General features: G+C 39.7%; 1 protein-coding gene across 2 annotated transcripts in view; it reads left to right on the top strand.

The window, feature by feature from the left end:
• The window catches only part of LOC107565656 (zinc finger protein 436), a 7,412-nt gene extending 4,588 nt beyond the window's left edge, over positions 1-2,824 (top strand). For both annotated transcript variants that reach the window (XM_016250918.1, XM_016250919.1), the window contains exon 2: positions 1,174-2,824. In XM_016250918.1, coding sequence (XP_016106404.1) covers positions 1,174-2,642 — 1,469 coding nt within the window. In that variant the 3' untranslated portion in view covers positions 2,643-2,824. The remainder of the gene's footprint in view (positions 1-1,173) is intronic.
• Positions 2,825-13,565: the final 10,741 nt, after the last annotated feature.

Raw genomic sequence — 13,565 nt, forward strand, 5'->3', positions numbered from 1 at the left:
GTGAATACTGGGGCAAGGATGAACGCACACCACTTCAATGTTGCAGATGATATGGAGTCAGGGCCTGCTGCCTTTCTGCTGTTCTGCTTCCGCAGCAGATTCCTGACTTCATATTCCTCTATTTTAAAAGGAGGGCTTATAATACAGGACCAGGAGGGCAGCGTCAGCTGACCAACCGGTCCCTCCATTGTATTTTCAAAGCGACTGTAGAACGCATTAAGTTCATCAGGCAATGTAATATCATCAGAGATGACTTGAGATTTTATCTTATAGCCCGTGATCTGCTCTAGATTTTTCCATACACCATAAGTGTCATTGATCTTCAACTTATTTTCTAACGTACACTTATAATTTCCTTTTGCCTTTTTAACAGCTTTTTCAAAGTCGCCTTTGATGATTTTATAAAGCTCTTTATCCCCACTCTTAAATGCCTTATGCTTCTGCCTCCATAATTTTTTTATTTTCTTATTAAACCATGGCTTATTATTATTATATACGGTAACAGCCTTAGAAGGTACACACACCGTCTCACAAAAACTTATATATGAGGTAACCACCTCGGTGTACTCATCCAAATCAAAACATGACTCTTTAAAAACCGACCAATCGGTAGCCTCTAAACAGTCCATTAGCATGTCTCTTTCTTCCACAGACCATTCCTTGCCCACTCTCTTAATTGGTATAATACGATACACAGGTGATAGCACAGGTACATCTCGGAGACGTCTATTTGACATCTGCAAGACGTATTTTTTAGGGTGTTTGCTCATCTGCAATACGTCTATAGGACGTTTCCTATCAGATGTCAAATAGACGTTTAGAAGATGTCTTTAAGATGTTTATGATTTAGAATGTATGTAAAACTGAAATCTTAAAGACGTCTATCAGATGTTTGTACACAGCAGATGCTTTCCAGATGAAGAGATCTTTAACAGACATCTTGCAGACGTGCTATCTGGGAACAGACAGCAACATTTAATCCATCAAATGAAACTGCTGTCTGTTATAATCTGTTATGTATTTCAACCAGTTATGGTTTTATGTAAACTCTATTTGAATCCTCTGCAAGAGTTTAACTCTTCGGAGATCAGCGTGTTTTTCTTTGTTACTCATGATTTATTTTGGACATATCATGTTGGCCAGTAACAAGATGTTTTTGTGTGTGTGTTGCAGAAGATGAAGACTGTGTTGTGGCTCAGCTTGACTTTTCAAGAGACACTTTCAGCCAGACTTCATCTGCTCAAATGAGTGAATACAATGATCAGACGAAGATGGCTGGAGATTTACTGTGCAGCCGTACAAAATCACAAACCACAGATGTCACGCCGTTCCAACTAAACAAGGACTGTGCAACAACATATTTATTTGTAAAGGCCGACCCAGACACAGAGGACGGATGTGCCGTTGACCTTTCAAATCCTCATGCTTCTCCTAAATACACCAGTAAAGAAATAAAAATAGAGGATACTAACGAGAACTTTGACTCTGAACGTCACACTTTATTCAAACGTCCTTTAGAGCCAGAGATCAACTCTAATGACTGTGACGTTAAAGTTACAGTAGTGTCAGACAAACACCTTTATCATGTTGATGAGGGTGAGTGCAGCAGACATGCAGCGTTGGAGGAGGAAGTACGGGAGTCACCAGAGCCCGATATCATCTTTGATGAGTCCAATCCAGACAGACTGTCCGATGAGGGATCTTCTGGATTGCTTCATATGATGGCGTCGCCGCCAAACTCACAAGAGCTGAGACCAAACTATTCCTACGGTCAGTTTAACAAGAGCTTCAAGCACGAAGCATCGCTCAGCGTCCACTTGAGATCTCAAAGCTCGGAGAAGACGCACATCTGCGGCCAGTGCGGGAAGGGGTTCGACCGAGCCGATCTCCTGAAGAACCACCAGCGCACGCACACGGGAGAAAGACCCTTCGCCTGTAACCTGTGCGGGAAGAGCTACGGCCACCAGGGCCAGCTGCGCATCCACAAGAGGATCCACACAGGCGAGAGGCCGTACTGCTGCCCGCACTGCGGCAAACGATTCAATGAACACAACCAGCTTAAAGTCCACCTACGGACCCACACGGGCGAGCGGCCATACACCTGCACCGTATGTAGCAAAACCTTCACCAACGCCGGAAACCTGAGGAGCCACCAGAGAGTCCACACCGGAGAGAAGCCGTATGCCTGCGGCCAGTGCGGGAAGAGGTTTAACGGTATGGGTGACCTTAAAACACACTACCGCATCCACACGGGCGAAAAGCCATACCGCTGCGAGCTGTGCACCAAGACCTTCAGCCAGGCTGGGCATCTGACCATCCACAAGCGCATGCACACCGGCGAGAGGCCGTATGGCTGTGGTGAGTGCGGGAAGCGCTTCACGGTGGCCAGTAGCCTGAAACTGCACCAATTAACACACACCGGAGAGAAATTGCACACCTGCTCGCACTGCGATAAGAGCTTCAGCCGGGCCGGACACCTCAAGAGACACGAGCTGGTCCACTCCAAAGAGAAGCTGTATTGCTGCACGCACTGCGACAGGAAATACAGTGACCAGTCGTCTCTGAAGAAACACCAGAAACTGCACATGACGGCCCAGAATGAAGGCGACCGGAGCGCTGCTGCCGCGCTTGACACAGAGTAACGGTGACCAGACCGTAACGTGTTCCTGCATCTTCATTCATCCTCCTCATCATGTTCCTCAGTATCGCATCTTACAATAAACATGTTGAATCTGCTGGGCTACAGTGACTGTTTGATTGAAATGATGGTTCCTGTGATTGAAAATATAATTTTGACATGCATTGAATTATAAGGATCATGAGATCTGGGGCCGGTTGCACAAACTGCTTAGACTAGTCTCAAAAAGTTAGTCATCTAATTTTTTTTAATCAAGTCTGGTCATAACTTTTTAAAATAAGTTACAAAAAGGTAGACTGGTTACCCCTTGGCTAACTGCTAGTTGGTCAAACTAGTTCTTATGACACCGTCTTAACATAGTGGCTATGTTTATGCAACTGGCCCCTGATGTTCATCTCTAATACTGAACGGTTGTCATATTCATGTTTAAGGAATACCATGGCATTATCATGGTAGTTTTTGGCACGTTGCACAGCACACATACTGTACTGATGTTTGATAATATAGATAGGTCTTCATTCCTTTAGACAGTGTGTTTGTGTCTGTGACTGTATGAATTATGTTCATTAGAAATGAATGCTGTCGTCCTGTATGACCTCGTTTGTTAAATATCAGTTATGATGTAAGCACATCTTAGATTAAATGCAATTTAACTTAAGCACCTTCTATAAGATGTTCTCTATTGTATTGTGAATTAATGTGAATAATTTCAACTCCTCTTAAATGTTAACTCAAAGCTTCAGTGGCAGAATAAAGCTTTTTAAGTAGGTCAGTGTACTGTTTGAATCTTTAGATTTAGTAGTATTTGAGCTCCAGTGATCATTACTGAAGACCATACCGTGTCACTGTTCATTAAGCTCAGTCATATTAATCCTATATAGATGCTGTATCACCATGAATTTCTAGGCCTCTAAATGATTAACATGATCAAACTTTGCTGTTAAACCTGTCGCACACAATCTACTAGTAAAAGGTCTTTAATATAATTGTACAAATGTCCACCTTTAGCTTGTGCTTCACGTGTCTGTTTGCTGTCGAATCTTTACTGATTTTTGTCAAAACGTGACCGTAACTTTGATATTGTTAGTAATATGTCAAGATAAACACTTACTGGACTGTAGCAGCTTTGCTTTACTTCATTATTCAGACATCGTTTTATAGAAACATCAGTGTCTTAAATATGATCTTCAGGGTTTTGAGGAACGTTTGTTTCCAGAACCTTTACTTTCACTGTTCCTTAGTGGAGGATTGATCTTCCCAAGCCTTGAAAACATCTCAGATCTTTCGAGGAGTGTTTAGTTAATCTCAGTCATCATTGAATTGCATTGCATTATATGTTTTGATAATTTAAATATCATCTTACTAAGACATTTTATTGGAATAATATTGGAATATTATTGAAAGTATATCATTTTACATTTTATGTATCTGCTACACTCTTATAAAATAAAGATCTCATTGATTTACATAAACATCAGAATTTCAGCTTACTTTTTGTCCCTAAACGTATCGGCATCTTCACCAAATTGCATATTTTCGCTCAATTTGAGTCTCTGCCCTGTTGAAAAAACAGCATATGCTTGTTAGGTATGTTTTGAAGCATGGCTTTGAGCTGATTTAAGCTGGTCATGAGCTGGTTTAAGCTGGTCCTGAGCAGGAGCTAGTTGCTTAGGACCAGAACATGACCAGCTAAGGACCAGCTTAAACTAGCTCAAACCAGCAGCCATGCTTCAAAACATACCTAACCAGCATATGCTGTTTTTTTCAACTGTGTTAAGACTTTTTTAAGGTTTGTCTAAAGGATCAATACACTGTTTCTTTAAAATAATTTTTTATACTATTATTTCACATACTTTACAGAGTTAAATGAGCTGCTCGTGTAGTTTCTCATTGTCCTCCAGTGCCTATTAACTGGATTTCAACAGTCATAAATGCCTTAATCTCTTAACTGTCACCCCCCCCCTCCCCCCTTGAACATAGACTTTAAAGTACACTATTCAAATATTAAATTTTTATAATTCATGAACGGCTTTGAATACAGACCTAAGGTTGGTCTCTTTTTAAAGACAATCAGTAGATTATTGCAGAAGTGAAATCATTTAAAAAAATGTAACAAACCAGCAGCCATGCTTCAAAACATACCTAACCAGCATATGCTGTTTTTTTCAACTGTGTTAAGACTTTTTTAAGGTTTGTCTAAAGGATCAATACACTGTTTCTTTAAAATAATTTTTTATACTATGATTTCACATACTTTACAGAGTTAAATGAGCTGCTCGTGTAGTTTCTCATTGTCCTCCAGTGCCTATTAACTGGATTTCAACAGTCATAAATGCCTTAATCTCTTAACTGTCACCCCCCCCCTCCCCCCTTGAACATAGACTTTAAAGTACACTATTCAAATATTAAATTTTTATAATTCATGAACGGCTTTGAATACAGACCTAAGGTTGGTCTCTTTTTAAAGACAATCAGTAGATTATTGCAGAAGTGAAATCATTTAAAAAAATGTAAGTAAAATTTTTTTTTTATTTATTGTACAAATTTACTGTAAAGAAAATGTACTGTACTATTTTTTTATTTTATTTGGTATCAAATAAATATTTTACCAAATCGGTTTTAATCCAAATTTGGCATAAAATTAAAGCTATATGTTTAAATAAGTTGTGCTCCAAATTTGAAGTTGATATAAAAAAAACAATTGAGGTTACTATGCAATTTTGTTTAGGTGTTATACCACAAACAGCCACCAGGTGCCATCCAAACCCCATTGAATTTTTTTGATGCATTTGTCTGTCACATATGTATAAGTTTCTCTCAGTGTTACCCCTATCACAAAATATGATACCACCAGATATGGAATCTTGAGGCTCAGACCTTTCCGGTGATATGTATTTGGTCAAGATTCTAAAAAGTTTTGATTCCAACCATTGAATTTTTTTGATGCATTTGTCTGTCACATATGTATAAGTTTCTCTCTCAGTGTTACCCCTATCACAAAATATAAAAACCACCAGATATGGAATCTTGAGGCTCAGACCTTTCCGGTGATATGTATTTGGTCAAGATTCTAAAAAGTTTTGATTCCAAAAGACCTTAATACATTTTGTAAGGGGAAGGAGCCCACTAAAATATTTTAAGGTCCATTTCTATGGTAACACAATGTCTGATTTCAAAACGGTTTTCACAGGATGAATTTTGAGATTTTTAAGCTTTCAACCCCATTGAATTTTTTTGATGCATTTGTCTGTCACATATGTATAAGTTTCTCTCAGTGTTACCCCTATCACAAAATATGATACCACCAGATATGGAATCTTGAGGCTCAGACCTTTCCGGTGATATGTATTTGGTCAAGATTCTAAAAAGTTTTGATTCCAAAAGACCTTAATACATTTTGTAAGGGGAAGGAGCCCACTAAAATATTTTAAGGTCCATTTCTATGGTAACACAATGTCTGATTTCAAAACGGTTTTCACAGGATGAATTTTGAGATTTTTAAGCTTTCAAATGATATATAATATACAGTGGGTACGGAAAGTACCCCCTTAAATTTTTCACTCTTTGTTATATTGCAGCCATTTGCTAAAATCATTTAAGTTAATTTTTTTTCCTCATGAATGTACACACAGCACCCCATATTGACAGAAAAACACAGAATTGTTGACATTTTTGCAGATTTATTAAAAAAGAAAAACTGAAATATCACATGGTCCTAAGTATTCAGACCCTTTGCTCATTACTAAAACATGTGATAGGAAAAAAAGGAAACTAATAGAATTTTTGTGACAAAGGTCAGAGCTCCATATGTTTTGAGGTGCACTCTTGTCATAAATTAATCTATTACTGCTCCTACATAATTTTTTAACAACAAACAGGGGTAAAAACAGTCAGGTTCTTTTGCGAACGATATTCTACATCTGCTTTAAATGGTTGGGAGGCTAGCTTGCAGCAACTGTAGACTTTTTTTCTTGATTTGTATGATAACGATGATAAATTCTCTGTGTATATTTACATGCAATGCAAGTAGTTGTTCTGCAATAAAAAAGACAAACGTCGGTATTATATATTTTACTTTGGGAAAAATTACACAGACACAAATCATATTTTTTTATATTAAATATTCTCATATTAAGGCAAGTTTTACATCCCTAAATGCAAGTGATCTGAAAAGAAACCTAATATTATTCAATTTATATTGAAACAATGCAAGAAGCCGTAGGCAGAACTATAGACCTCTACAATTACTTCCCCCATTTAATTTGACTTTACATGTATACTATCTTTTTCTTTGTGAATTATTATTGATTGATATGATCAATAGTATTTTATGTTCGTTATGCAATGAGATCTTAAAAAACAGCTGACGTGCGTTTTATATATATTTATTTTTTAACCTTTTTATGTAAACTTAATATATTTATAATTTTTTTAGGAATTTATTTATGTCATGTTTATCTAAATAAAGCGGAAAAATATAGACCCCATTTTATTGATATTTAGCACAAGCTTGTTTTGTTTAACTTTATTCTTGAACATACAGGCGCCGTATTAAGCAGTACATAAATTATTGAATGAAAATGCTTTCTGTTACTGTTATAAACTCACTATTTATATCGGATCAAACCACACAGATGCCTGATTGAGCTTGCCATCCACTTTTACTACTCCCTCTTACGTGATGACGTCACACCAATACACAACACCCCCCCTCTACTTGAATATGAACTTACCCTATCTAACACATTCTCATTCACATCTTCTTACAACTCACAGATTTCAGAATATTCAAGACATGTAACAACTTTTTTTTTCTTCTTATCAGCTCTTCACAACTTCATAGAACATCCCAATGCTTTTAAAACAAATACATTGAACCATGAACCAACTCATTTGGGACCTTTTTTTTTGTTTGTTTTTTTACTAACATAACCTTTAATGTCCTTGGAACTCATTAAACTTAAATGTTCTCTCTTTTTTTCAGCATTTGAATCTCATTAGTCACTCAATAACATAGTCTCTAAGTCTTTCAGGAAATTTGATTTGTCGCTGAGGCCTGCACGGTTTAGGAGTTTGTTCCTCTTCCTGAATTGTTTCACAGTTCATTTTGCATTCCTCTGCAATTCCTTTTTGTTCCTCATCTGAATGTGGCTTCTGAGCACATTTCATATCACGATTCACTGTTGGTGTTTCCATTGAATGAAACTTCTTGACGAATGTTGTGTTCCGAGCATATTTCGCTCCAGTGGGTGACTGAACAATAACACTGTTACCTTCTCTGTGTATGACTTTGTTGTGAAATGTTGTTGTGAACTTGTCTGTTTTGTCTTGCCTCACAAGCACTTGATCTCCAACCTTTATGTCAGATGTCTTTGCATTCCGTCTGTTGTCTGTGTATATTTTGGCTTTTCCTTTTTGCTCTGCGTCCCTGTCTCGAGCTTCCAGGTCACTGTGGGGTGTTGCAATGTCTGGTAACTTTCCTCTTGCCTTCCTCTGAAAAAGAAGTTCTGCTAGGCTTTTGCCCATTGTGGAGTGTTGTATGGATCTGTAGACGGTCACATACTTGCGTAGCTCTTTTCTCCAGTCCTGGCCTTCAGCTTGGGCAATTTGTACACGTCTCATAAGTGATGCATTTTGTCTTTCCACTTCCCAATTTGCTTGCGCCCTCTTTGGGGTTGTTTTAATGTGGTGGATTCCGTTTTCCTGAAAAAACGTTTGAAACTGACTGGACTTGAATTGCGGCCCACAATCTGACCTGATTGTTAAGGGAAGTCCATGCTGACTGAAAATGTCCTCCAAACTGTCAATCACTTTTTCTGCAGTTGTGAATTTGAGGATTGCATATTCGTAGTACCTACTGTAATAGTCAACAATGACCAGGATCGAATGCCCATCAGGTAAAGGACCAAGCAAGTCTGTGGCCAAGTTTTGCCAGGGCCCTTCAGGCATCACTGTGGGTGACAGAGGTTCTGGAACATCTGGTCTCGCTACCAGCAGACAACCATGACATGCCCTCACGAACCCTGTCCATTCCGGGCCACCAAACCTTTGTTCTCAGGTGTTGCTTTGTTCCTATTACACCAAGATGACCCTCATGAGCCAACTGTAACGCTCTTCCACGCAGCGACTGTGGCAAAACAATTCTTGTCCCTCTGAGTATTATTTGGCCAATGACACATAGCTCACCTGCAATATGTCTGTATGCAGGGCAGTCGTCAAAACAACCTGTTTGAACTGCAGTTTTCAGTCTCTGTAATTCCACATCATTTGCTGAGATCTGCTCAACTTCCTTGGTGATCAGGGCTCTTGGTGTCGCACAAACAGCTATGAATCTCACATATTCCTCATGTGCATGGGTCGCACCTTTGGCCGATGGCCCCAGTAGGCATGACAAAGGATCTGCAATGTTGTGCGTTCCGGGTATATGAATCACCCGAAAATCATAGGGCTGTAATCTCAAGACCCACCTTTCGATTCGTGCACATGGTTTTGAACGAGGGCTGTAAATTGCCTCCAATGCCTTGTGGTCTGTGACCAGATCAAACTTCCAACCATACACATATGGGTGCAGTCGTTCACGTGCCCACAGCAGTGCAAGTGCTTCGCGCTCTGTTTGCGAATATCTCTGTTCACATTCTGTCAAGCTCCTACTCACATAGCAGACAGGAACCATTCCTCCTCTTTGGTCCTGCACTAGTACTGCTCCGATGCCTTTTGGTCCAGCATCAGCAATGACTTTCGTTGGAGCGTCCTTGTTGAAATAGGCCAGTGTTGTGAATTCAGCCAACTTATCTTTGAGAATTTTGAACGCTTTCTTTTGCTCAGTCCCAAAATGAAATTTGGCGTCCTTCCTTGTCAGTCTGCGGAGAAGTTCTGAGATACTTGCAAATTGAGGTATGAAACAGCTTCTATAGCCAGCTAAACCAAGAAAACTTCTCACCTCTGAAGCATTTTCAGGTTCCCTTGCCTCCACGACTGCTCTCACTCTTTCTGCTGTAGGGCCAATGCCTTTCTCTGACAACAGCATGCCCATAAACACTAACTTGTCCAGGTTAAACTGGCACTTCTCCACATTCAGAGTCAAGTCGCAGCTTTCCAATCTCCTTGGTACTGCATGCAATCTTTCATCATGAGACTCTTTGTCAGGTGCATGGATGATTATGTCACCGGATATGTTCTCTACTCCTTCAATGCCAGCTAGAACCGTTGCTATTTCGTGTTGGTACTGCTCACTTGCAGAGGAAACTCCAAATATCAAAAAATGTATTTTGAATCTATATATGCTATTGTGAACGGCAAAGGTTGTGATGTCTCTCGACTCAGGGGTCAACTCTAACTGATGGTACCCCCACTTCAGGTCTAGTTTGCTGAATATGGCTGATCCTTTCATTCCCTGCAACAGTTCATCCACTCTGGGAATTGGAAACCTCCCACGAATGATTGCAGCGTTCGCCTGCCTCATGTCTAAGCACATCCTTATTTCTGCATTTGCTTTGGGCACAATGACAACTGGGTTTACTGGAGTTGCTCCATCAACTTTCTCAATAATGTCCATGTTAAGCAGTTCATTAATTTTTTTCTCAACAGCCTCTCTGAGGTGGAATGGAACACGCCTCAGGGGCTGTGCAACAGGTGTCACTGTGCTGTCTATATGCAGGCTGATCTGTTTTGTGTTCAATTTGCCTACTCCGCTGAACAATTTGGGGTATTGTTGTCGTATCATGGACTTCAAATCACTCACTGCCACATTAGCTCCAATCCTCAGCACTCCTAATTTAACTGCTGTGTCTTTTCCGAGCTGTGGCTCCCCACGCCCACAAATAACTGTAAACTCTGCCGTTGTACTGCGTTTTCCAATTCCTACCTCACATCAGAAAATTCCTTTGACTGGCAAGGGTTCACTTGACGAGTACGCATACAGTTTCTTGTCTGACCTGGCTGAACTGCATTTGATCTTCTTTTCTTTTAGCATTTCCCATGTTCTTTCATCTACTATGTTGCTTGTTGCTCCTGAGTCAACCAACATTGGTAGTTTGATGCCCCCTACTGAGAAAGTTATTCTGTCCATATTGCTATCTTCTTTTACAACAAATGCAAAGTCTTGATTATTCTCTTCTGAGTCAACTCTTTTTATTGTCTGTTTTGAACTGTCTTTTGTTTTACACATTTTTGCGAAATGATCTTTCCCATTGCATTTCCTGCATTATTTTCCACGTGTGTGGCATTTATAATCTTTCGCAAAATGACCTGTCTGTCCGCATCTGTAACAAGTTTTATCTGAATCTGTTCTTCCTTTACTGTATTGCATCTGTTTTTTCTGATCTCTCGCACCTTTTTTGGACACAAGACTCACCGTCTCTTTTATCTCAGATTCTGGAGAGATGTGCAACGCTGCCATCTGCAGTTCAACACGTTCACACTGCGCTGCAATTTCTAGGGTGCGAGCAAGCGTCAGATCAGTGCCTTCTTCCAGCAGCTTTCTACGCACATATTAAAAATTGCATCTGCTCAAAACAGTATCCCTTATTTGATTGTCTTTATCAGCTCCAAAGTCACAATCCTTGGCCGCTTGCCTTAAACATGTGACAAACTGTTGCAGTCTGTCCCGTTTTCTGCTTGAGGTGATAAAATGTCTGTCTTGCAAACGCCATATTTACCTGAGGCACAAAGTATGCGTTTAGTGCTGTCACTGCTTGCTCATAGTCCGTTGGCCCTCCCGTGTCAGCGAGTGTGGAGAAAATATCTTTGTTTTGTGGCAACAGATGCATCGTCAGTCAGGATCAAACCTTTCCCATCGGCAAAGAGTTCAAAAGCATTTAGCCATCTTGTCCACCACGGACCTAATGTGGCTGGATCGCTGTAGCAGTCAAATTTGGGGTGTGAAACATCCATCTTTGACGCGTGCGCCTATCTCGAAGCTAAACTTTTTAATTAGCTGAAATAAACTCCTCAAAGTGACGCACGCCTGACTCACTTTCAGATTTAACTAAGGAGTCAGTCTTTGTTATCCCATCCTTGTCGCCATTGTTATAAACTCACTATTTGATCAAACCACAACCACACAGACGCCTGATTGAACTTGCCATCCACTTTTACAACCACCTCTTACGTGATGACTTCTCAGCAATACACAACATCTTGGTGATTCAAAGATCCCCTGACTGTTCCCTTCTTCTTCTTCTTGTATGATTTGCGGCAGCTTAGACGCTTCAAAGGCGTATTGCTGCCCTCCCCAGTTCATCTGAAGAACTCCATCTCATAGATTAAATCCTCAAATAAGGACCAGTGTGGAGTAAAAAACGGATAACAACCTTTGTTGCTTCATATTCCTTATTTTCAAGAATTGATTTTAAAGATAAAGATGAGACTCCGGATTCCAACAGATCAGAAAACATGCGGTTTCTTGCAGCACGAAGAATTTCACACTCCATTACTACATGCTTCACGGTTTCTAATTCTCCACACAAACATCCTTTTTAATTAGCTGAAATAAACTCCTCAGGGTGACGCACGCCTGACTCACTTTCAGATTTAACTAAGGAGTCAGTCTTTGTTATCCCATCCTTGTCGCCATAAACTCACTATTTATATCAGATCAAACCACACAGATGCCTGATTGAACTTGCCATCCACTTTTACTACTCCCTCTTACGTGATGACGTCACACCAATACACAACAGTTACCATGTAAATAAAATGTTTGTGTATTTGACAAATATATCTAACCAACTTCATCTGCAATAAAGACAACAAACACTGCGTGAGAGTTGCGGCAATCAGAAAGTAGGCTACGACTGCTGTTTTCAACTCCTCCCTCGATTTCAAACAGCAAGTCTCGCCGATCGGTTTGTTTGTTTGAGATGCCAGACGCCTCTCCTTGAATGAGGACGAGAGTAGACAGCTGTAATCATCCTCTAATCGTATTTGTGGTCAGGGGTGGACTGGGACAAAATTTCAGGCCGGGAAATCTCACACTCATCCAGGCCATGATGGCCATACCATACACCCACAACAAATTCTGAAATTTTTTATGGTCATCACTTAAAAAATGTTTAAATCCTTAGGCTGGGGACATGCAAAATAATTTAAAGTTCTCTCCTGAACTGCACCTTCACTTCCATTTTCCTTTTCAGTCTCTTCATTTCTCCTGATATTTTCTAAAATGCCTATTTCAAAATTATTACAATAACAATTACATCATTACGATATTGATATTAAAATCCTAATACTGAACATATTGCATTATAATGAGTCTTATTTTTACCTTACGAAAATGAACCGTCGTTAATTTTTGTAATGTGTTGTTGTCTGCCCTAGCTCCCTCTAAACCTATTATACAACAATGTGAATATGTGTCTGCTAAATTACTACTGTGACCATAGCAAAGACTATAGAATACCCAAGAAGTGTCAGTCGTATAGTTTTGAATGGGGAAAAATGCAACGCTCAATATGGCCGCTCTATCGAACGAAGCCCCGCCTTTTGAGCAAAAAAGCCAATCGCTAATTGGTAAAGTCTGCAGCTGCCATCTGAGACGTGCGCCTAGGACTGCGCACTGACCTATCTAACCTGAATAATAAGCTTTTTTAACGCTATTTGAGCAAAATAAACGACTTTTATGATACAGTTGTTGTCAGATTTCATTGTTGATTTCAAATATGAAATTTAATCGACCTGATGAAATTTGACGACCAGTTTTGGAGAATTTGATGTTTCCCCATTGTTAATAAAAATAACAATTTGGTCCCTCGATATCTCTTTGCCACCGTGAAATCTTCTCAGTCTCTCCAAGTGTAAATAAATACGGCCGGGAAGTAAGAAAACACACAGTCCATGTATTCTCAATACTTCAATTTATTCACAGAAATACAGATCTTATATAGGCATGTCGAGGGGAGTTTTCACCCTCTTAACCAATGAGGATAGG

This window comes from Sinocyclocheilus grahami, unplaced genomic scaffold, assembly GCF_001515645.1.
Source record: "Sinocyclocheilus grahami isolate Dianchi unplaced genomic scaffold, SAMN03320097.WGS_v1.1 scaffold1014.1, whole genome shotgun sequence".
Taxonomy (NCBI): domain Eukaryota; kingdom Metazoa; phylum Chordata; class Actinopteri; order Cypriniformes; family Cyprinidae; genus Sinocyclocheilus; species Sinocyclocheilus grahami.